The sequence below is a fragment of the Coenobita brevimanus genome, chromosome 90, assembly GCF_032717465.1.
Source record: "Coenobita brevimanus isolate Jiangsu-jjx chromosome 90, ASM3271746v2, whole genome shotgun sequence".
Lineage (NCBI taxonomy): Eukaryota > Metazoa > Arthropoda > Malacostraca > Decapoda > Coenobitidae > Coenobita > Coenobita brevimanus.
This window is the reverse complement of record NC_137043.1, coordinates 26,350,042-26,372,258: the sequence shown is the minus strand read 5'-3', so window position 1 is coordinate 26,372,258 and position 22,217 is coordinate 26,350,042. Positions and strand designations below refer to the sequence as shown.

Below are 22,217 nucleotides of genomic sequence, written 5' to 3'. Positions count from 1 at the left end.
TAGTGTGGGAGATGGTCAATTATCGTGACCAGAACAACTTAAATTCACTACTGTACAATAAACACTGCAACTGGTCTGGCTGTGTGGTTCCAATAAAAAATTACTTAATGGTCACACATCTTTTAGACCTGCAGTGGCAAGGTGGGTTCAAGCCCCACACAGATGAGGGTGCCTTATGGTACTTGTAAACTGAGAGAGGCTTGGTATGTTTATATGCCCACAGAGGATACTCCTATGCTGACCGAGGCTTGGTATGCATCTTTGCCCACAAGGGATACTCCTACTCTAATAGTGGCTTGGTATGTTTCTGCCCACAGGGGATACTCCTAAGCTGAAAGACGCACGGTATTTTCTCTTCTAACAAATGATTCTTTCTTATACGATGCATCAATGAGGAAAGTGAAAGTCTTGCCCAAAGTGTGAAACAGACACTCAAAATAACAGACAAACTCTTGCCCCTAACTATGCTGTACATTGTACTCTACTTAAAGTATAATTTACAAATGACTATCTACTTATTTAATAACTTTATTACTGCTCATCATGACTATAAACATTACTCTAAAATTATGATACATAAACTAACTACTTATGGGAATATTCATTTTGGATGTTTACAAGCCTGCTGTTCACTGATAACTCTATACAATAACTTACACAAATGTCTGGTACTGCTCCTGCCAAAGTTAGCAAGGGAATCATGTCTGCAAGTGTACACAACCTACTCCTGCCATGAGGTTACATTGGTTGTTATATAAGCACTACTTTTCCCAGGTCAACAGGCCTGGGAAGTTGTGTTTCTTGTGAATGCTTGTCCTCTGATGCATTCCTGCTCTAACACTGCAGGCTTCACACTCATGCAAACTGTCTTTTTTTTAACAACGCAGAAACAACAGCAAAGGCGTGTACTTCTGGGGCCACCAAAGTTAACTTGCTAATGAGATTTAATCAATTTCACTTGAGAGTCCTGACTCAAACTGCCTTCACTGACTAGCCTAACATATTCTAACTCACTTACCTGTTTCAATACAAGATTACAGTTTACTCTAACTTTACAAATCTAACTTACTTGCACTGACTTCCATTAGCCTTTAAGTAAATCAGTCCCCCAAACTTTACAATGTGCAGTAGTAAACAGTGGGGTAAAATACCTAAGTATTTAAAATATGGGTGCCCTCCAAAAAGTGCAGCCTTCACTAAATGCATTTTTAAACATTTTTACTTTCTTATTATTTATGATCTTTTCATTAGAATTTACAAGCCAATGGTTCTTCAATTTGGTTACAGACAGTGGCAATTTCTTCTATAACCGTAATGTACAACTTGGAATACAGAGCAGAACCGATTAGAGATTCTTGATTATGTCTGAAACTGAACAACTGTGCCATAATGGTTCACACTGCTGAAACTATACCCACACATTATACTGTATATTTGTGAGATGATATGTTAGATTAAGTTCAGCTGCATAACAAGGTGACAAAAAATATTCAACACTGGTAATTACACACAACCAAAATGGCAGAGCTATTAAATAACGGACAATACATGGTCTCTAAGCAGTACAACTCCTCCCAGCTGTGTATTCCTGTGATTAGCTGAGCTCCTGGCAGTGGCTACTATGGTTCTAAGAATAAGAAAATTTGCACCTCAGTCAAGTGTTTATCAAGGCCACCGAAAGCAAGCACTGTCACATAACAGCTGCTGAAACACTGACAAACTCTGTAACTATACTAAAAACAACTAACCAGTGAGCAAAGCTGTATGTGTACTGATAAAAGACCTTAGGAATAGCCTTTAGCACCATGCTTCACATGTGCATGCACACACCCCCACACATGCACACGCACGCATGCACAAACGCACGCACGCACGCGCGCATACACACACACACACACACACACACACACACACACACACACACACACACACACGATGCACATGCATGCATGCATACGTGCACACACAAAACTCAAGATACCCTTTTAGTGACCTACAACATTAATTACTTCCTTCTCAACCACTTTTGGATTGCAGTTCAAAATGTATCCATTATATGGACACTTAGAAAACAAAGAATACACGATGCCATTTTCTAGAAAAAATTAAAATAATATCGTTCTACCTTAGTGACATCTGATTACTTAAATACCGAATACAACTGCCAAAAAGCACCAATGTGACTGTCTTACATACATAATAGAACTACTAGGTACAGAAATTATCAGCATGGAATTAAACTTATGAACATCCAAAGCCAATTTAATGCACATTTAAAATTCTACAAACATGAATGAAGAGCTAAAAACCCTTCCTTTTAAAATAAAATTTTACACAGAACATGTGTGAGCTTAGTAACTTCAAAATATATAACAAACATGCAATGTGTCATGAATGCATTTTAATATGTTCACATTTTTACATGGGGATAAATAAAAACAAGGTAAAAGTCTTATCCACTGTATAATGTAAGAATATCAAGGTATTTTTGAGTGCAAAAGTGAGATGAACACTACAGGATTAACTAACCCCTTCAGCAAGACGATCTTATTTATCGTTATATTTTGGTAAACAATAATTTTCTTCAGCTTTGATGACAGCCCTCCAGCTGAAAGTGTTATTAACAATCTCCATTAATTCTTTCAGCCTGAAGACAATATTTTCATCTTATGGCTAATGCCAGATTATTTTAATTTCCTTTGGAGAGACCCATAGAGCTGAAAGAATTAATGACCATATATTCCACCAAAAATATATAATTTTACTCAATGTTATGAGTGCTAAAGAGATTTGAATTGCATGAGAGCAACTGTAATAGTTATATCAAAATATAAAACTACCCAGTGTTACAAGTGCAAAATAATAATAAGTATTTGGGCAAGGTTGTGTCCAGTTCACAAGGTGGTCTCCGTACTGGAGGCAGTGGTAGTACTGGATGCTACCACTGCTTCAGGGGACCAGCTTCGGGTTACAGATGGGGAACTGTTGCTGAGGGAGGACCAACTTTTTGAAGGGTTGCTATTGGGGGACCTATTGCTAGTGGGGGACCTGTGAATGGGCGGAGTGAAGACGTCATGGTGGGGAGAACGAGCATTAAATGCAATCTTGTATGAGCCTGCATGGTAGGAGTTATGTGTCCCACCAGACAATTTGACCTGAATGCCAGAACTACTGTGGGTGAGATGATGTTTACTGGAATGGGAGTTGATGAAATGATTGCTATGGGAGTTAAGAAAATGGTTGATTTGAGGGGAGTTGCTGGAAGATTCCATTACATCGGAGTGGGGACCTGAATGTTGCCTGGCTGTACCTGAACCAATGCTGCTGTTGTATTTACTCTCTGCTGGAATTCTTGTATTAGAGTAAGTGGGATTATGATTATTTCTGCTGTCTGAACAATATTTGCTACTGGTATCTGTGTGTCTATAAATTCCTGTGTTCTGTTTATGGGTGTCTGCATTTTGCTTCTGGGTGTCTATTATCTGTCTGTGAAAGTCTGCTGTCTGTCTATGTGTCTCTGTTGCTTGTTTATGGTTTTCTGAATGCCTCTGGTTATAAGTTCCATATTTACAAGTTCCTGATGACTGATCATTAAAGTCTGTTGTTTGTTTGTGTGTGTCTGATCCCTGTCTGTAAATATCTGTTCCCTGTAAATCATCTGAATAACTGTGTGTGTGTACTGTTTCTTTCTGAGGATCAACTGCCTGCTTATAGTCAGCTGTATGTTTTGGGTTGTTTGCTACTTGTTTTTGAATATCTGTTTGCCTAGATAAATCTGCTGTTTGTCTGCTGATGTCAGAGTTCTGCTGTAAAGACCTCAAGTGGTTTTGTCGGGGTGCAGACAGAAGTGGAGGCCTGAGAGGGGAATCCTGGGGTGATGTACCATTGCTGGTTTCACTCTCATAACTAAGGGAAGCACTCACTAGGGATGACGGGGTGGTAGAGGGAGTAGAAGGTGAGTCATCACCCCCTCCTGCCCCTGCTGCCCAGTCCCATGAGGAATGGGTTCCAAATGCAAATGAACTTCTAGAGGTAGGGGAAGTTGGATCTGGGGGTCTTACACTGGTATCCTGACTCATCCCAATACGATCCCCTTGTCCTATCCCACCCTGACCCTGCCCTACCTTGACTGACACTTGATTGACAGGCTGACTCTTGGACCGTGAATGGAGAGTGAAGCCAGTAGATTTCCCTTGAGACGACTGAAGTCTCTCAGTAGATGAAGTCTTGGTGGAGTGACAGTAGATGCAGGTAGATTGAACCTTGCCTGTCTCCCCAATATAGGACGGCAGCACCTGAGTTCCCACATCTACCACATTCACACGGAAACTGACCCCTTCATCTCTTAGTTCCTCGTCTAAAAAATTAGACCCCTTCTGTCCATCCCCCACTATTCCCTTCCACCCATCCTTCCCTTCTAATCGACCATCAACTCGGGAACCTTTTGATTCTTCACATTTAAGTCCATCGCCTCCAGCATATACTGTGCCCTTAGGAATGTCTCCCCATGGTCTACCCTCCCTCATCCCATCCCCTTTAGATTCATACAACCCATCCTCTCTCATTTCATGGCCCTTTGACCCATCTCCTTTCAGCCTTTCCTCCAGCTGGCTTGAACTAAAACCATTGCCATTCACATCACCATCATCAGTGTGCCTGGTGGGGTGATCTTTGGGTTGTGTCGTGCAAGAGCAAGTCGGACAGTGGCGGCCGGCACGCTCCCTTTCCCTCTCCTCCAACACGGCTGCCATGATGGCTGCTGACACTGCATCAACTGGTTCCTCCTTCACTGTCTCCTCTGAAGGGATAAGATGCAACATAACATAAATGTATGTTATAAAACAGGATTACAAAACTGAAAAGTGGAATTTATTATAAGGTACTAGATGGTGTTGCAGTGTTGATGTGGATGTTCTGGAATGCATTAGAAGTGCTCTAAGAAAGAAGAATGAGACTGACTAGGAGAGTTTACATGTGAGGTGGAGGGAGATACAAAGCATGAGACAGAGAGATGGAGTGGTGAAATATATGACAAGGGTGGTGTGAGCTGGTGGAAAGGTAAACTGATGGCAGAGGACAGAGTGACATGGAGGAAATTTATCTGTGGCCATCCCTTCCAGGATTAAGGCATCAGGCTATCAAGAGACAGACGACTAGCCACCAATGACTCTGGAAGATATTACAATCAGAGTGAAATGTGACTACAAGCTTGGTAACTAGCCACAAAAGCATCACTCTTAGGCATGAAATTCAGTCACAAATAACTGTAAAGTCAAAGTCCAGGCTGATACTCACACTACTACAGCTTACTACTGTACACACCTGATATTTCTTGTTTTTTAAACAGTTATGACCAACTGTTGTGAAGTAATCACCTGGTTCTGTTGTTCTGTTAAGCTTTCAGCCAACAGAAAAGCTATGCTGTACCACAGCCAACTCCTGTATGAGGGTATTATTAAAAGGCAGCATAGTAACATTGATCTGAAAGTCTAATTTTTCATTACCATCGTACTGCAATTACACTATTTTTATCCATTAGTATCGGAAAGCTTCACAAGAATATACAGTGGTTCGGGTGTTTTCCACTCTACTCTCCCTCCTTGGGGACATCATAAGGAATAAGGCTTTTAGCCATCTTACAATACCACCAGGATATTTTTAAATGGCAAAAAGAGGAATCACCCCAGACTCAGAAAGCTGAGGAAAGGTAAAAATGCTTCTTGTTTCCAGTTACTATCCATCATGATGCATACTGATCTTCAAGGATTGCCGATGTCTTGTCTGTTAGTTCAAAGAGAATGCTACTACTTGCTCTTCCACTGATAACTTTGTGTAACATGACAGAAATGCACCTTTATTAGTGGTATGCCTTTAGTCACCACCACCATCTTCTTGTCTCCCCTTTACTTCCCCCCCCCCCAAATTCCCTACGTCACTCAGCTGCCAACTTTTACAAGTGTTTCTAAAGCCTGTTGTTCCACTTACTTAATGCTTTTTTTTTTTCTTTTTTTTTATGAAAAAAAAAATATGGCTGACCACCTGACATGCCATTGCTTTACTGTGGTGTTGTGGCCATTTCTTGTTTTTGCATGAGTTACACTGTTTTTTACAGCCTGATATTAAACCCTCCTTGATTTTTTATCACAAGCCAGTGGCATTATACACTTCTTGCCATCCTTTCTTCTGCATATATTGGTTACATGTGAGCAGTGAGGGCTTACACATTTACTGCAGGGATGGCATGGTGTGTTCCCTCCTGTTGGCTCCTAATTTATCATCATCATCATCAGCCTTTGAGGTCCACTGCAGGACCGGCCTATCCCTACCGAAGCAGGGATGATACAGCCAATGTATCTCTACCTAGTGGCTTAGGCTTTCTGGTAGAGATTGTATGTAGGGTGAGAAGGGCTTGTGAGTATGATTGTAGTGCTTTGGATGTGTGTGTAGTCTGTGAACCAAGTGTAATCGGCCTGCCTTAAGCCGACTGGGTGCAAGCATACTAGTATGCGACACTGGTTCAACCACAGCACCCCCTGTGTCTGCCAAAGTGGTCAGTGGCTTGGTGAACACTTTCCAAAGTTTTTACAACTCTGGCGGGGAGGCGAACCCCCGCCCACCAGCGTGCGAGACGCACACTCTACCACTGTACCACAGAGGCTCCTCCTTATATATAGATATATATACTGTATATATATATGTGGGTGGGGGCACTCACCATCCACTCACTCAATGTAGTGCTGCTGTTGGGTGTCTGCCCTTTCCTCTCCTCCATCCTTCTTTCCTTCCATCCTCTTCTGTCTTCCTTTCCTTCATTCTTTCCTTGTCCTTCTGCCTGTGGGTGACTCTACACTGCGTGACAAGCCAAATGGCTTCCTGAACACCAGGAAACCATTTACTACGCTGGGTGGTAACCATATAACCAAATTTTGGCACCTGGTGGTTTAGTGGGTAATTATTGCACTCCAATCGGATTGAGCTGGTGAAGGTTTATATCCAAGGGGTGGTTGGGGTTGATTGCTCATGTAATGCCACTCAAGGATGAGTGAGGCTGGTCACTCTCATCTTAAATGTCGGGACCAACTGCCTAGCCCCGGGCTCCTACGCTCCTCATGGGGCAATGTAGGATTGGATGATGGATGGATGGATATATATATATATATATATATATATATATATATATATATATATATAAAAGGTGGCTTATGTCTTTATGCTTAGCTGGTGCTAAACAGCTGGCTCGGAATGTCCCAATGACGGAGCTTAGAGGTAACTTTAGTTCTTCTGCTTTAACTTGGAGATTTTTGTCCTTCTACAGAAAGAGAGGATGCTATGGTTTTGCACTATTTCAATAGCACTGCTTTGTAATTAATAATTTTATGCCAAGTTAAAATGGACAAAATAAAACTATACTCTGTTCGCTTTACCTTGGCCTAAAACTGCCATCCCTCCATCTTTAATGCTGAGTTATAACAACGGATTAATGCTAGAATATGATGCTATTAATGAAGAAGTGCTACACTGAGGATGTTAGCCAAAGAATTGTCTTTTCCTGCCACTGAACTGCGTGAAAAAAGCTGCAAATGGAGGAAACTCTGGGTCGAGTTGAAGTGCATAAACTATACAGTAGCTTGTTTGGAAAATTCTTGTACTTGAGTAACTCTCAATTGCCCTCTCTTCTATTAGAATTGGTGCTGCTGAAGGACACATTCACATGGTACAACAGTTTACCTAGGCAGCTCCATTGCTTGATCATCTAAACACTCCTCAGTCCCCTCACTACATCCCAAAGGAAAGTGATGGATTGCTGAAGAACAGTGGTGGCAACCTCTCACTCTCCCCCCCCCCTTTAACTAAACTCTTTATATACTACTTAACTTCAATCTTTTCCCTCTTAGTTTCATATGAACCCCAATCTCACATTCAATCCAACCTCTTCAGTTCCTCTTATCTAACATTCCTGTACAGACCGTAAATATCTTCAAAACAGACACTCACCTTGGACTTTGTTGACAGAGTAGACCATGGCAGTCGGTGGAAATGTGGGTATGGGCACCTTAATGATTTTCATTTCTGGGCGTGGATTGTCACGCACCTCACCCCTCGTCAAGCGGGTCTTGGCTTTCTTTTGCAAGTCTGAGGGTAGCTGATGAAGGAAGTAAAGAATGAGTAATGACATCTCTATCATGAAAACAATCTGTAGCTACTATTATTCTGGGTACTACAAATATATAAATAAGGAATTTACATTCCTTGATAACCTCAAGTTTTAAAAAATACAGTACTGTATTGTAATCCCTCTTTTACTTTCACAAGATCCGGTTGTACTGTGGACTGGCAACACCACCACCATCATCATCATCATCATCATTTCCAGTACTCTGCCCCCTCCTGGTAACTTTTTAACAAGGTATGGCCTTGACAGAACCATCTCAGCCATGCTGTCCTACACTTCTCTCTCTAACTGTTTTTTCCTACTCCTTCTCTCTTACCAACATATTATTCAATTATTTTCTACCACTCTAGTCTATCTACCTATCTATCTATAGCCAGACGCCTTAATCCCGTACAGGATGGCCACAAACAAACTGCCTCCATGTCACACAGTCCCCTGCCATTTCGATGCCCTCCCTCCAACTTACACCCCCTTCTACTCTCCACTCCATCCCCCCATCTCATTTTTGGTTTCCCCCCCTCCATCTCACTCACATACACTCTCTTAGTTAGTCTCTCACTCTCCATCCTCTCCACATGGCCAAACCACCTCAATGTATTTCTCCTAACACTTTCTATCACATCTACATCCACACCATATTGCTCCTTCATCTCCTCATTTGTCGGCCTGTCCCTCCACGTAACTCCAAAGGCTCCTCTCAAATAATTCACTTCCACTGCTTTCACTCTTGACTTTCATCCTTCCAACAAGGTCCGAGCTTCGCTTCCATGCGTCAAAAGTGGGTATCGCAATACGGTAAAACCTCAATATAACGGACTTCAATAAACTGGAATTAGCTTTTATCGGAATCAAGGAGCTACCGGACTAAATTCCTATACATTGGAAAAAGTCCAATAAAGCCAGAAGCAGTCCATACTGCCTGACCACTTCAGCTATGTTCACCACAATAAGGTAAATAAAAGACATGTTTATCACTGTACAGCACAGTATTATTATAGATATTATACTATTTGATTAATGTACTGTAGTGAAGTTATAACACAGTACAGTACCGCAATGGTAGTCAAAACAATTTAAAAACCGTTCATGCAATCCGGACTAATGTCTGATACATCGGACAAAGTGCGGGTTGGCAGATGGTCGTCCGGATGTCGCTTTTATCGGAATTTCGCATTTTTCGGAATGGCTTGGGCCCCAGTTAGTCCATTCTAGTGAGGTCTTACTGCACTATCAAGCACTGACTTTTTTACTTCCATGCTTACTTCCCTGTTCCTTATCACTGCTTTCAATAACCAGCACTGAACCACTTTAGTACAAGGTATTAAGGATTGATACTGGTTGGGTTATAACTAAAAAAAAAAAAAATCTGTATATAATAAATCTTGAGATGAAAACTGTTGTTGTTATTATGCTACCCCAGTCTGTATGATCATGCAGACCCACCAACTGCAGACAAGCAACCATCCCTGCAGGGCTGTCCAGTTCACTGAACAGATGTTCCCATGCAGCTGACAGCATTTCACTACAGCAGTGTGGGGATTAGTATGGAAGTTTAGTTCCTCAGTGGACGCTGCATCTGTGTCTCCACCCAGTTTACATGGGCAGTATAGTAGGCTCCATGTCACCCCATTATCTGGCTATATTGCTATCATCCAGTGTTACAAAGAGTTTCTTGGTTTAAAGGAAACCATTTGGCTTGAGGCTCAATGTACAGCCACCTGAAGTGGAAAGAGTAATAAAATAGCTACAAGAAGGATGCAGGAAATAAGAAGGGAGGAGGTTACATACAGAAAAAGAATGATACACAAGATGGAAGAAGTAGGCAGCAGTACATCAAGTGTAAGGATCATGAGTACCCCCATCTACTATTGTGAGATGCAAGTAAAGCATAAAATTGGGTGACAAAGCACTAAGAACTGTACAGTATATACACCCATACCCGCTATCTGGCAGTGTTGTGCACCAGTGAGAGTGTTCAGTCAGCGACACTGTCAGATATTGAAGCAAATTTCCCTATAAGACACTGAAGAAAAGCCACAGATGCATTCCAGATCCAAACCCAAACTCTCATATACCTTACTCAATCAATAAAGACTGATACAGAAACACCATAGGCAATATTATTATTATCATCATCATCATCATAAACAATACTATTGCTAAAAAATGGCACATCAAACATGACATGCAGGAGGGTAGGGTGGTGGGACGTGTGGTCGAGTGGTGTTAAGAGACTTCATGGGACAACTGATAGTGACAGCCAGCAGCTGGCAGTATGCCATGCGGGGGTGAGGGAGTGCAGGGGGATGGGAAGGGAGACAAGCAGGGGTGGGGGAGGGAGACAAGGGGGAGTGGGGGAGGGGGAGGAGACAGGGAAGGATACAAATCCAAACTGCTCTACTACCCCCCTTCCCCTAGTCTCACTCACTCACTCATTCAATAACTCCAACTCACTCACTCACCACTCTCTCTCTCACTCACTCACTCTCTCACTCACCACTCTCCCTCTCTCTCTCACAAACACACACACACACACACACACACACACACACACACACATACACATGTTGAGGTGGGGGAGGGTGGGGGGATGGAAAGAGAGACAACCAGACGTGGGGGAGGGAAGCGGGGGAGGAAGGGAGACATGCCTGGCAGTGCTGAGTGTGGTGGGGGATGGAGGAGGGACAGGGGGGAGTACAAAGTAGTGCAAAGGAAAGCAAACAGCAACAGACCTTAAGGTCCTTTCAAGGCTGCTTGTTACAGAGTAAACTATGACTACAAGATCTAATTCTACATGCTGAAGGGTAAGTATAGTAAAGCAAGAAGGCTCCCCCCACCTCCAAACCCTCCAGTTAAAACTGGCAGGAAAAAGACAGGAAAACTACCATGCAGCATGGGAAAACTGATATGGAAATTTCATAGGAATGACTGAAAAGGAAAAGTTACATTCTATGATACTTTATCTATATGCTACCAGTTTGAGTAACCTGAAAGAGAAAGTAGTAAAGCAATATGAATAATCAAATCATAAATAACTAAGGCACGATATTATGTATGGGTGCGATGAGTTAACGGGAAATCTGTAGACACAGTATGGAAAATGCACGGTGTGGATGTTCAGGCATGGTGCAGCAGCCTTGCCTGGCGCTTTTAAGGTATGCAGCAGTCAATCAAGCCCCAGCTCTGTTCACTCCACTGAGACAGGGAACTTTCCCATGTGGGACAAGTACACAAGTTACCTCCTGAAGCAGTGACCCCTGTTACATTAAAAACCCCCCGATGGTGGTCACTTAACAGGGACCCTCAGTGATGCACAACCCATCACAGGTTGAAAGTATGAGTGGTGACCAGTAACTCTGGGTTATCTGTGCACTCCCTAGTCTGTGCTTATACTATATTTGCATTTAATAAACTGATCCGGGCTCTGGAGAAAAAAAAAAAAAATCTAAATACACAAGTTTTTATTTAGGTGTAAGCATAATAAGCTGGGGGTCAGATACAGATACGTATCCAAGCAACCGTTAAAGGTAGAAGAAAGGGGATGGACGGAAGATGAGAGGACCGGGAAAGCCTCGTTTCAAACCTAGGGAGAGCAGGGGTGTTGGACTAGTGAGGCAACGGACATTCAACTTGTTCGGATTGTGGGCATGTTCCCCTATTTTTTTGTGTTCAGTCTTGCGAGGCGCTGGTCATCAATGCATCGGATAACAGGGTATGGGTGTACAGTACTGGATTTCCAGATGACTGCATCTGTTTCCAATTCGTGTGTTATGCTTTTGTCGGTCGCTAATTGGCTTTCTCTGCTCAACCTGACTCATGTGACCCACGTCCCATACCTGCCACTGCCTGCCTTAGTTGTTGTCTGGATGGATGCTGTGATTAGAGGCATTTACTTACTTATTTCCTTGCTCCTCATTTCCTGTCAGAAATCTGACCACATGGTTCCAAACTAACTTTAGTTATGCCTGAGCACCCTAAAAGTGTTAAGAACACAAGAAAAGTATTTATTCCCATGGAAAAAGTAAAGCTGTAAGACGAAGTGGCATGTGGTGTGGGAGCTTAAATGTGAATGAGAGTAACATTTGGACAGTCAGATAAAATGTGTCAGATGATTATGATGTGGATAGTTTCTTTGTTAGAGAAAAATGTTAATGATGAGACAGCGGCAAAATTCATGTTTTTGCTTTAAATGCAACGAGTGTGAAAATAAGGCTTTGTGACCGATCTTTGTTATGAACTGATGGTCTCTGGTTGAGAAAATTCGGCTCTCATGGTAGGTGAAGAGTCTAAGTGTTGACCTAAAAAGTTAGGAAAGTATGTGATTTCAGTTCTTGTGAATTATACTGTCATACAAATTATACTGTTTGTCTGAATTGTTTATTATTCAGGACTACTGCATTCCTGTTTACCACATACACTGTACAGTACACAGCCACTCCATACTGATGGTTTCATTGTATTTCTTATATTTGATGGATGATACCGTACTTTTAAAAAAAGTTTCACTGCCATTTTTTTTTTTTTTTTTTTTAACTATATCAGGTTTCTGGGCCGGGCAGATTATGTCTGTGCTAGTGTCTGCCACTCTCACCCTGACCCATATCTTCGCGGCGTGATATTTTTCTTTGATCGCTCTCTGCAAAAATACTTTTCATGATAGAATGTTGGTTCTGGTGTTATTTTAAAGCTGAATAGTTGTACTTTATCGTAGTATGTTAAAAAAAGAGGACCAAAGAAAACAGAGTCAAAATGATGAGCTGGTTAGGTGAAAACCAAAAATTTTATGCCCAGCCATACAAAAATATTCAGGAAAAAAAAAAAAAAAAAAAAAAAAAAATATATAAATCTGGTTTTAAACCATGCAAAACAACAATAAATTACCTTTAAATGATATATAGATTATGGTAATTTCTGCAATTTACTGCACAGTAAAGCAAAAGGAAAGAGATGCACATTTTTTCTTTTTTTGTCTCGGCTGCATATTTGCTTCACAATCTTTTTCTCTGATCGGTCAGTGCAAATACACTTTTTATGATAGGATGCCAGTTGTGCTGTTATTCTGACGCTGAATGGTTGTACTTTACTTTATGTTCACAAATGGAAAACAAAGAAAATAAAAAGTCGAAATGATGAGTTGAAGTTAGGCTAAAACCAAAAATTTTATACTGTATCTTGTCGCAGAAAAATATAGGGCAATAGAAAACTAATGAGGATATAAAAATTTGGTTGAAACCATGCAAAACTACAATAAATTACCTCTATATGATATCCAGATTATGGTTATTTCTACATTTTATTGCATGGTAAAGCAAAAGGAAAAAGATGCACAGTTTTTTAGGTCTCTGCCACATATTCGCTTCGTGATCTTTTTCTCTGATAGGTCAGTGTAAATACAGTTTGTATGACAAGATGCTGGTTGTGGTGTTATTTTGACGCTGAATAGTTGTACTTCATCGTATTATGTTCAAACAAGGAAAACAAAGATGCAAAACTACAATAATTACCTCTACAATGATATACAGATTATGGTCATTTTTGCATTTTATTGCACAGTAAAGCAAAAGCAAAAAGATGCACAATTTTTAAAGTCTCGGCCACATATTCGCTTTGCAATCTTTTTCTTTGATCGGTCAGTGTAAAGACACTTTTTATGACAGGATGCTGGTTGTGGTGTTGTTTTGACGCTGAATAGTTGTACTTTATCGTAGTATGTTAAAAAAAGGAAAACAAAGAAAATAAAGTCAATATGACGAGTTGAAGTTAGGCAAAAACCAAAAACTTTATACCTTGCCATAGAAAAGTATTTAAAAAAATAAATTAAATAAATAATAATAGATATATAAATCTGGTTAAACCATGCAAAACTACACTCAATCCTCATAAACTGCATGTTTATAAACCACGGATTCATAATCTGCGGCAAAGTAGCTGTCAGACTGCCAGCACCCTTAAACCGCTGTTAAGTCACGAAAATCGCGGATCTAGGCACCGAAGTGGGTCTTTTCCAAGGAGTATCGTAAACTGCGGCATTCAATTTGATAACCGCAACCCAACAACCAATCACCACCCGTCCCTGGTGGCAAGTGTGCAAACTAATGCCGCCATGTTGTTGTTGTTCTGCCTGCCAACCCGCACAGTACAGAGCATCATCGTGCGGTACGAGAGCTACCTGCCTTTTTTGTGCACTTTCCCCCCACCTCCTACCTTCCATGGCCCCCCCCCCCCGAACCCCCGAAGAAGCGCTCTAAGCCCTATGGCATCAAGAAGCAGCCGCCATTGTCGTACAGTCAATGTTTGGAGCTCATTTGTCGTGTTGAGAAGGGAGAGAAGTTTGTAAGCCTGGCGAAAGAATATGGGAGGAACGAGTCGACCATAAGGACGATCTACAAAACCAGGGAGAAACAAAACAAAACCAGGCAGACTTTGAGGGCTTCCTGAGGGAGGCTGAGGAGCTGGAGAAGGGAGAACAGCATGAGAGAGCACCCCACCTCATGCTGAGAGGTTCTATGTTCTTCCCAACACCACCCCACTTCATTCACTTAAGCAATACCGTCATAGGATTAAGGTGAGATCTCTTAACCTTACTTATTTCTATCAAATACATGCACTGAATATTTCTAAATCTGTATGTTTGTGTTTGATGGTGCCTAGATAGGTGTAGGTAGGGTGCTTTTGGGGGTGGTTGGCCAAAGTCCAGACCCTAATTAATTTTTCACATAAGAGGTATTATTTATAAACTGCGGAATTTGTAATCTGCGGCAGTGGTCCAGACCCAAATTGCTGCGGTTTACGAGGATTGAGTGTATAAAACTACTGCCCGCCACTCACAGAGCAAGCATTCCGCGACATCATGCCCAAATCTATTTGTCACGACGCGTTAATGCGGCTTACGGTGAACATTTTACAAAAGTATCTGAAAATCGTGAGAAGGTTTATATTCAGGGGCTGGTTGAGCCCATGTAATGCCACTCTGGGATGAGTGAGGTTGGACACCCTCAGCTTAAATGTCAGGACCAACTTGTCTAGCCACGGGCTCCTATGCTCCTTATGGGGCAACATAGGATTGGATGATGGATGGATGGATGGATCTGAAAATGATGCATTAATGCGTCATCGGAATCTCTGAGGTTGGATATGAAATGACACGTAAATGCGTCATTGAAATCTCAAAGGGTTAATGTCGTTCGTTGTCATCGTTTTTGTTTTTAAAGGCTCCAAAAAGCTTGCATGCGTCAGCCTAGGTCACCTAATGGCGGCTCTCCACGCTGCACGATCCATTGCAGCCTCCCCGTTCAGTCTCTTAACCCTGAGGTCACACTTAATGACCTCGTCCCATGTCTTTCTCGGTCTACCCATTATAACCCCACCCCCAACGTTAACACTTCTCACCTTCCTCATCCAATTATCATCCCCCATCCTCTCCACATGTCCAAAAGTAATTCTCGGCAAAATAAGCATGATGCTGGGTGGCTGATTTTTCACTGGTTAATTATTAGAAAATTTTGCTTGGTTGGTATTCAGGGCTTCCAATGTTAAGCATAGTGGCAATTTTAGGTGGTTAATATTATGGGGGTCTTGGAGGGGTAAAACCTCTCAGTTAGGTTAGGATGCACTGACATGTCCAGTCAACGAGATCTTATATCATCAAGCTGCAGCATGCATCAGAGGATTGCTAATAACTGAACTTTATATTTCCTTTTTAGTAAAAATATGGTGTTAGTAATAAAAAATACCTAAAGATGTTAATGATGAGGGAGTAGCAAGTCATGTTTTCAGGTTTAATGCAACATGTGTGAAAAGGGCTTTATAACTGAGAATTGCTATGATGTGACAGAGTCAGGGGCTAGAAAATTCAGCTCTTACAGTATGTGAAGACACTACGTGCTGATGTTGGTACTGTAGTTAGGTAAGATAATTATGTGTGTTCAGTTCTTTTGCATTATACTGTACTATCATACAAATTATACTGCCTGGCTGATTTGTTTTATTACTCAGGTTTACTGTATTCATGTGTATATGAAAAGTTGTATGCAATCACTCCATGCAGCTTCAGTATATATTTTCTCCTTTACTGTTGATGACTGATGATACTTTTAAAAAATTGCTTCACATTTTTTTTATTTTTTTTTATTTTTTTTTTTATTTTTTTTATTGAGTGCACCAAAAGTGATCCTTGGTGAAATATGCGTGTTGCTGGGTGGCAATTTTTCACTTGTTGATTAGGTTAGAAGATTTTGCTTGGTTGGTATTGGGGGTTTTCAAGAGGCTCAGTGGCAATCCTTGGTGCTAAAAATTATGGGGAGTATTAGGGGGCAAAACTAGTCAGTAGGTTAAGTTAGGATACACTGATGTCTCCAGTTGGCGAGATTGTATGTAAACACATTGTCTTGGGTGTCTTAAGGCAGACATAATTGTAATAACCTATCTATATTTTTAATGAAAAATACATGGCTCCTAGAACCTAATCCCCTATTTTGCAGGTAATTACAGTAATCCCTCAATTATCTGACGTAACAGAGCCAAAGGCACATCCGGGTAGTGGCAATGTATGGATACTGAACAATATCCCCCTACTATACCCAGCCCCTACCTATATCCAACCTCCAACCTATACCTAACCTATTTGTACGGTGCCTCTACTTACTTTGGCAGTGTTTTTCAGTAATTCAGGTATATTTAGACATCAAAACACACACACAGGTTTATCCAAAGTAAAGCTAAACACCAAGAAAACCATAAAAAAAAAGAAGAAGAAAAAAAAAAAAACACTGAAAATAAAAAAACACCCTACCTATACAATACTACATCTACAGTACCCCTCCTAATTTTGGCCCTGTTTTCAAATCAATCTGCCATATTTAGACATCAAAACACACACAGGAATATCCAAAGTAATGCTAAACACCAGGAAAAAAAAAAAAAAAAAAAAAAAAAAAAAAAACACTGAAAGCTAAGAAACACCTACCTATACACTACCAAACGTACAGTACCCCTCCAAATGTTGGCACTGTTTTCAGGTCAATTTACCATATTTAGACATGAAAACACACGTGGGATTATCCATATAAAGGCTAAACACCAAGGAAACAATGCATAACAATAAACATCCACAAAAAAAACTCAAGACGGTTGGAAAATCAGTTATCTGACACCCGTGAAAACTGCTCCCGGGCCACAAAAAAATTCCACAGCCAAATACTGTGTGCCACCAGAAATTGGTTAAACTGGTATAAATGTACACCATCACCTTCATTGGTGTGTATACTATAAGCTAATAAAAACACTGAAAACTGATGAGCGAAAGTATAGAAATGCAGTGAAAATGAATACTGTTCAAAAGTAAAACTTACCTTCATATAACTTTCCATCATCCTAGTGCACAATTTTGCCAACGCCTTCCAAGAGATAAAAGCAAGTCTAAACGCAGAATTTCAAGAGCTTTCTCATTGTCACTTTAGAATTTCGATACGACCAATAGTATCTGAATACATCATAAACATATTTAAAAATTCACGTCAGTGCTATCAGCGCAGAGAGGAGGGACTGAGGGAGTGAGGGGGGAGGCAGGAGGGTATGGAGGAAAGACAGGAGGGGGGAGAAGTGAGGCTGTGGGCAGGATTTTGATCCTTCTGTTACGAGGCAGGTGAGTGCTTTTACCACAAATTTCCTCGTTGCTTGTGGTCAGTTAGATGCACGGTGGCCACTTGGAAACAAAACTCCCGGTGACTGGGCGACTTTAGACGATCGGTAGAGATGCGGACGGCCCCTGTCACCAAACGTGTACTCGTGGTTTGTGGTCAGTGTTCGATGCATGGTGGCAGTTGGGAAAGACTTAGCCCGGTGGCTGCACAACTTCGGTCATTCAGTGGGGATGCATACGGATGTTTTGACATCACTTTTGGGTTACAGTCATATTACTCAGGTGCTGGAGGTTCGTTTGGAGTGACTGGACCAGCGTATGACTCTGACCATTCAGTATAGGGGCAGACAAACATTTTAGCTCTGGCCGTCGGTTACGGCCTATTTCCCGCTAACAGATCAAGCCCAGCGGCCATGCTACTGTATGTTTTACCATGTTCGCTGGCTGCCCCAAGTTCTCGGGGACTATTACATCCTGATAATAGCAATTAAATTTGGATAATAGTTTAATAAAGCCAAAGTCCAGTATCTGGATAACGAACAGGTCTGGATACTGCACGTCCGGATAAATGAGGGATTACTGTATATGCCATGTTTTAGCACGAATTTGATTCTGCACGAGGTTCTGCATAACCTATCTCGTGTTGTATGAAGACTGTACTGTACCTGTAATATGCTTTGTGATATAAATGGTACATGCAAAATTAAAATACATGGCTATCTTTACAATAACACATCACTAATACATTCACAGTTAAAGTACTAATTGGGAAATTGCATAATATAAGAGAAACATATTACGTAATGAAGCATTCATCTCCTTTTCAACAAATGATTATTATCCTAGAGAATCTGATCTTCCAGCTTCACCAAAAGTCAAAATTAAGATATGGAAGTGTAGTGTACATATCGTCACAGTTCCAGCTTCACGTAGTAACCACAAACCTACACTGCAGCTGTGCATGGACACACACACACAAGCAAATATTGTCCCCTTATTCAAGAAAGGAATTAAACAAAATCCACTCAACTACCGACCAGTATCACTGACCAGTGTTGTAAGCAAGGTATTAGAAAAACTTATAAGAAAAGCTTGGGTAAATCATCTAGAAGAACACAGTATGATAACAGAAAGACAGTTTGGTTTCAGAAAAGGAAAATCATGTGTTACTAATCTGTTGAGCTACTATGACAGAGTAACAAACACAATACAGGAAAGGGAAGGATGGGTGGACAGTATCTATTTAGATTTCAAGAAAGCTTTTGACACAGTACCACACCAAAGACTTTTATGAAAACTGTACCATCAAGGAGGAATTCGAGGCAAACTGTTTTGTTGGATGCAAGCCTTTCTCATAAAAAGAGAAATGAGGACAGTACTAAGAGGAAACTACTCATCATGGAAAGAAGTGACTAGTGGAGTACCACAGGGTTCAGTGCTGGCATCAATCATGTTTTTAGTGTATATAAATGATATAAACAGTAACACTGGAAATGAGAGCTATCTGAATATGTTTGCAGATGATGCAAAAATACAAAGGAGAATTACTAACACAGACTCTTGCAAAGAGCTACAAGAAGAATTAAATAAACTTCATGAATGGAGTAGTACATGGCAAATGGAATTCAATGTGGACAAGGGTCATGTAATCAAGTTTGGTAAAAGTGGAAAAAGATCTGATTGGGATTATAAGTTAGGAAATAAAACCCTATACACATCAGAAAGAGAGAAAGACCTAGGTGTGATTATCAATAACAGACTATCTCCGGCTGACCACATCAGCGAGAAGGTACGGAACATGTATACACTGCTTGCAAATATGAGAATAGCATTCACATACATAAATGAAGACATGTTAAGAAGGATAATAACATCATTCATTAGACCAACCCTGGAATATGCATCAGTAGTCTGGAGTCCTCATCTCAAAAAGCATATAGACAAGATTGAAAAAGTTCGAAGGGCCGCTACAAGATGGATACCAAGCTTAAGGGACCTAAGCTACGAAGAAAGACTAAATAAACTGAATCTACCAACTTTACAGGAGAGAAGGAAAAGAGGTGACATGATAATGCTATATAAGTGCATATCAGGAAAGGAGAAAATAGACATAAATGATTACTTAACATATGGAGAAGCATCAGCAAAAGGACACTGCAAAAAACTGCATAAGAAGAGAGGTGATAAAGACGTAAGGAAATTCAGTTTTCCAAACAGAGCAATTGATCAATGGAATGCACTACCGAATGAAATAGTGTGCCAAAACAATTCACAAATTTAAGGATATGTACGATAAATATGGTTTAAGACACGGGACAGTACGAGCTTGACTCATTCCTGTAAAGATACAATTAGTTAAGAATACAATTAGGTAAGAACACACACACACACACACACACACACACACACACACACACACACACACACACTCTCTCTCTCTCTCTCTCTCTCTCTGAACATGATCCCAAGTAATCCCATGCAGCACTGATATTTTAAATATCTGTGTGCCAGTGACAAGATATGGAAGCTCTGGAAACAACAAAGGATCAAAGGCATTGGATGAAGCATGTAAGGAGCAACACATGACAAGGGTCTGGCACCCCTCGGTAACTAAGCAACAGAATTACTCCACTTCCTATGTGTTTTTGAAGTACTTCTATAAGGATTTCCTTTGTTAAATATGTACAGATGGCTATGCTTGTACTGTACAGTAGAATCAGGATTCCAAAGGCTTGAACTGTGTGTGAATGACTGCATGCCACATTCCAATGGGCATGCTGATATTCTCCCACTTCTGTACTTTCTCTCTGCATGTTTTTAGATCATGCCACACCCCTTCCTTATGTAGAATTAAGATGATGATGACAATGACAATGGTAATGATGATGACAATGATGATAATGTGATGATGATGATGATGATGATGATGACGATGACAATGATGATGATGATGATGACGATGACAATGATGATGATGATGATGATGATGATGATGATGATGACGATGATGATGATGATGATGATGATGATATCTCTATAAACAGGACCTACCGTGTGCAGCTTGTGGGTGGCATATTTGGACGGGTTACACTGAAGCAGCTGTATGGCCAGATTCAGGTCATTCTTGTACCGGTCCTAGGAAAAGATAAATCAAAATTAGTTTTTTTTTTTTTCCCAAAACCAAAGGGCTCTGGAACTTGTACTACTGCATGGACAATCAGTAATGAGTTCCTTGTGTCAAACTGCATTTTTGCAACAACGTAAACACCAAAAATTTACTCAATGCACTACATAAATCTCAAGTGACTTACACTTGTACTACACCTGCCAGCTTTCACAAAGCCACTTTATCTCACAGTTACAACAACCTCATAATGTGCTCTCGCTCTTAACTACATCCATAGCACATTACAAAAATACTGCTACTTTAAGTGAGGGGACTAGGGACCCCCTCCTCTGTTTTTAGTTCCTAAAAAGAGACAGGCCAGAGAAAGGGATGGGGGATGGAGTTATCCCCGTACCCTGAAGATTGGGTCTATGAATGTGCGTGGATGTAGTACGATTGAGGCTAAAAGGGAGGAGATTGGGAAAATGTTTGTGAGAAGAAAGTTGGATGTGTTAGCTCTGAGTGAAACGAAGATGAAAGGGAAGGGGGAATCTATGTTTGGAAGTGTGAATGGAAGATTGTCAGGTGTTGATAGAGGAAGGGCAAGAGAAGGTGTGGCCTTGTTAGTGAGTCCGGAAGTACAGAAATGTGTGATTGAATGGAAGGAAGTGTCATTGAGACTGATGTGGGTGAAAGCGAAATTTGAACGTGAGTTGTGGGTGTTTGTGAGTGCATATGGGCCTGGTAGTGAAAGGGATGAACAAGAGAGGGAGTCTTTCTGGAATGATGTTGATGAGTGTCTGCAGAGTTTTGGAGCAAATGTGAATGTGGTAATGATGGGAGATCTGAATGCTAGAGTGGGAAATGTAGCAGTTGAAGGCGTAGTTGGTATGCATGGTGTGCCTGGAAGAAATGAAAATGGGGAACGAATGATAGAGATGAGTGTTGAGCGAGAGATGGTGATTGGGAATATGCTGTTTGAGAAGAAAGATATTTATAAGTACACATGGGTGAGACAGGAGGGTGGAAGGGTTGTTGACAGAGCATTGATGGACTATGTGGTTGTGTCTAGGAATGTAATAGGAAGATTGTTGGATGTGAGAGTTCTGAGAGGGGAGGGTGGAGGTATGTCTGACCACTACCAGGTGGAGGGAAAGTTAAGAGTAGGTAAGAGATGGGTGAGAGCTAGGAGGGTTAGGTGTGGCAGGGAGGTTTTGAAAGTGAGTGAGTTGGATAAAAGAGAGAAAAAGATAGAGTATCAGGAGAAATTGAAAGATGAGTGGAATGCAGTGAAAGAT

The 22,217-nt window shown here is 41.0% G+C and overlaps 1 protein-coding gene across 2 annotated transcripts in view; it reads right to left on the bottom strand.

Moving 5' to 3' along the window:
- Positions 1-358: 358 nt before the first annotated feature.
- LOC145411516 (uncharacterized) overlaps positions 359-22,217 on the bottom strand; it is a 65,882-nt gene continuing 44,023 nt past the window's right edge. For both annotated transcript variants that reach the window (XM_080281525.1, XM_080281526.1), the window contains 3 exons: positions 20,865-20,948; positions 7,996-8,143; positions 359-4,798 (listed from right to left, as the gene is read on the bottom strand). In XM_080281525.1, the coding sequence (XP_080137651.1) occupies positions 2,895-4,798; positions 7,996-8,143; positions 20,865-20,948 (2,136 nt within the window). In that variant the 3' untranslated portion in view covers positions 359-2,894. The remainder of the gene's footprint in view (positions 4,799-7,995; positions 8,144-20,864; positions 20,949-22,217) is intronic.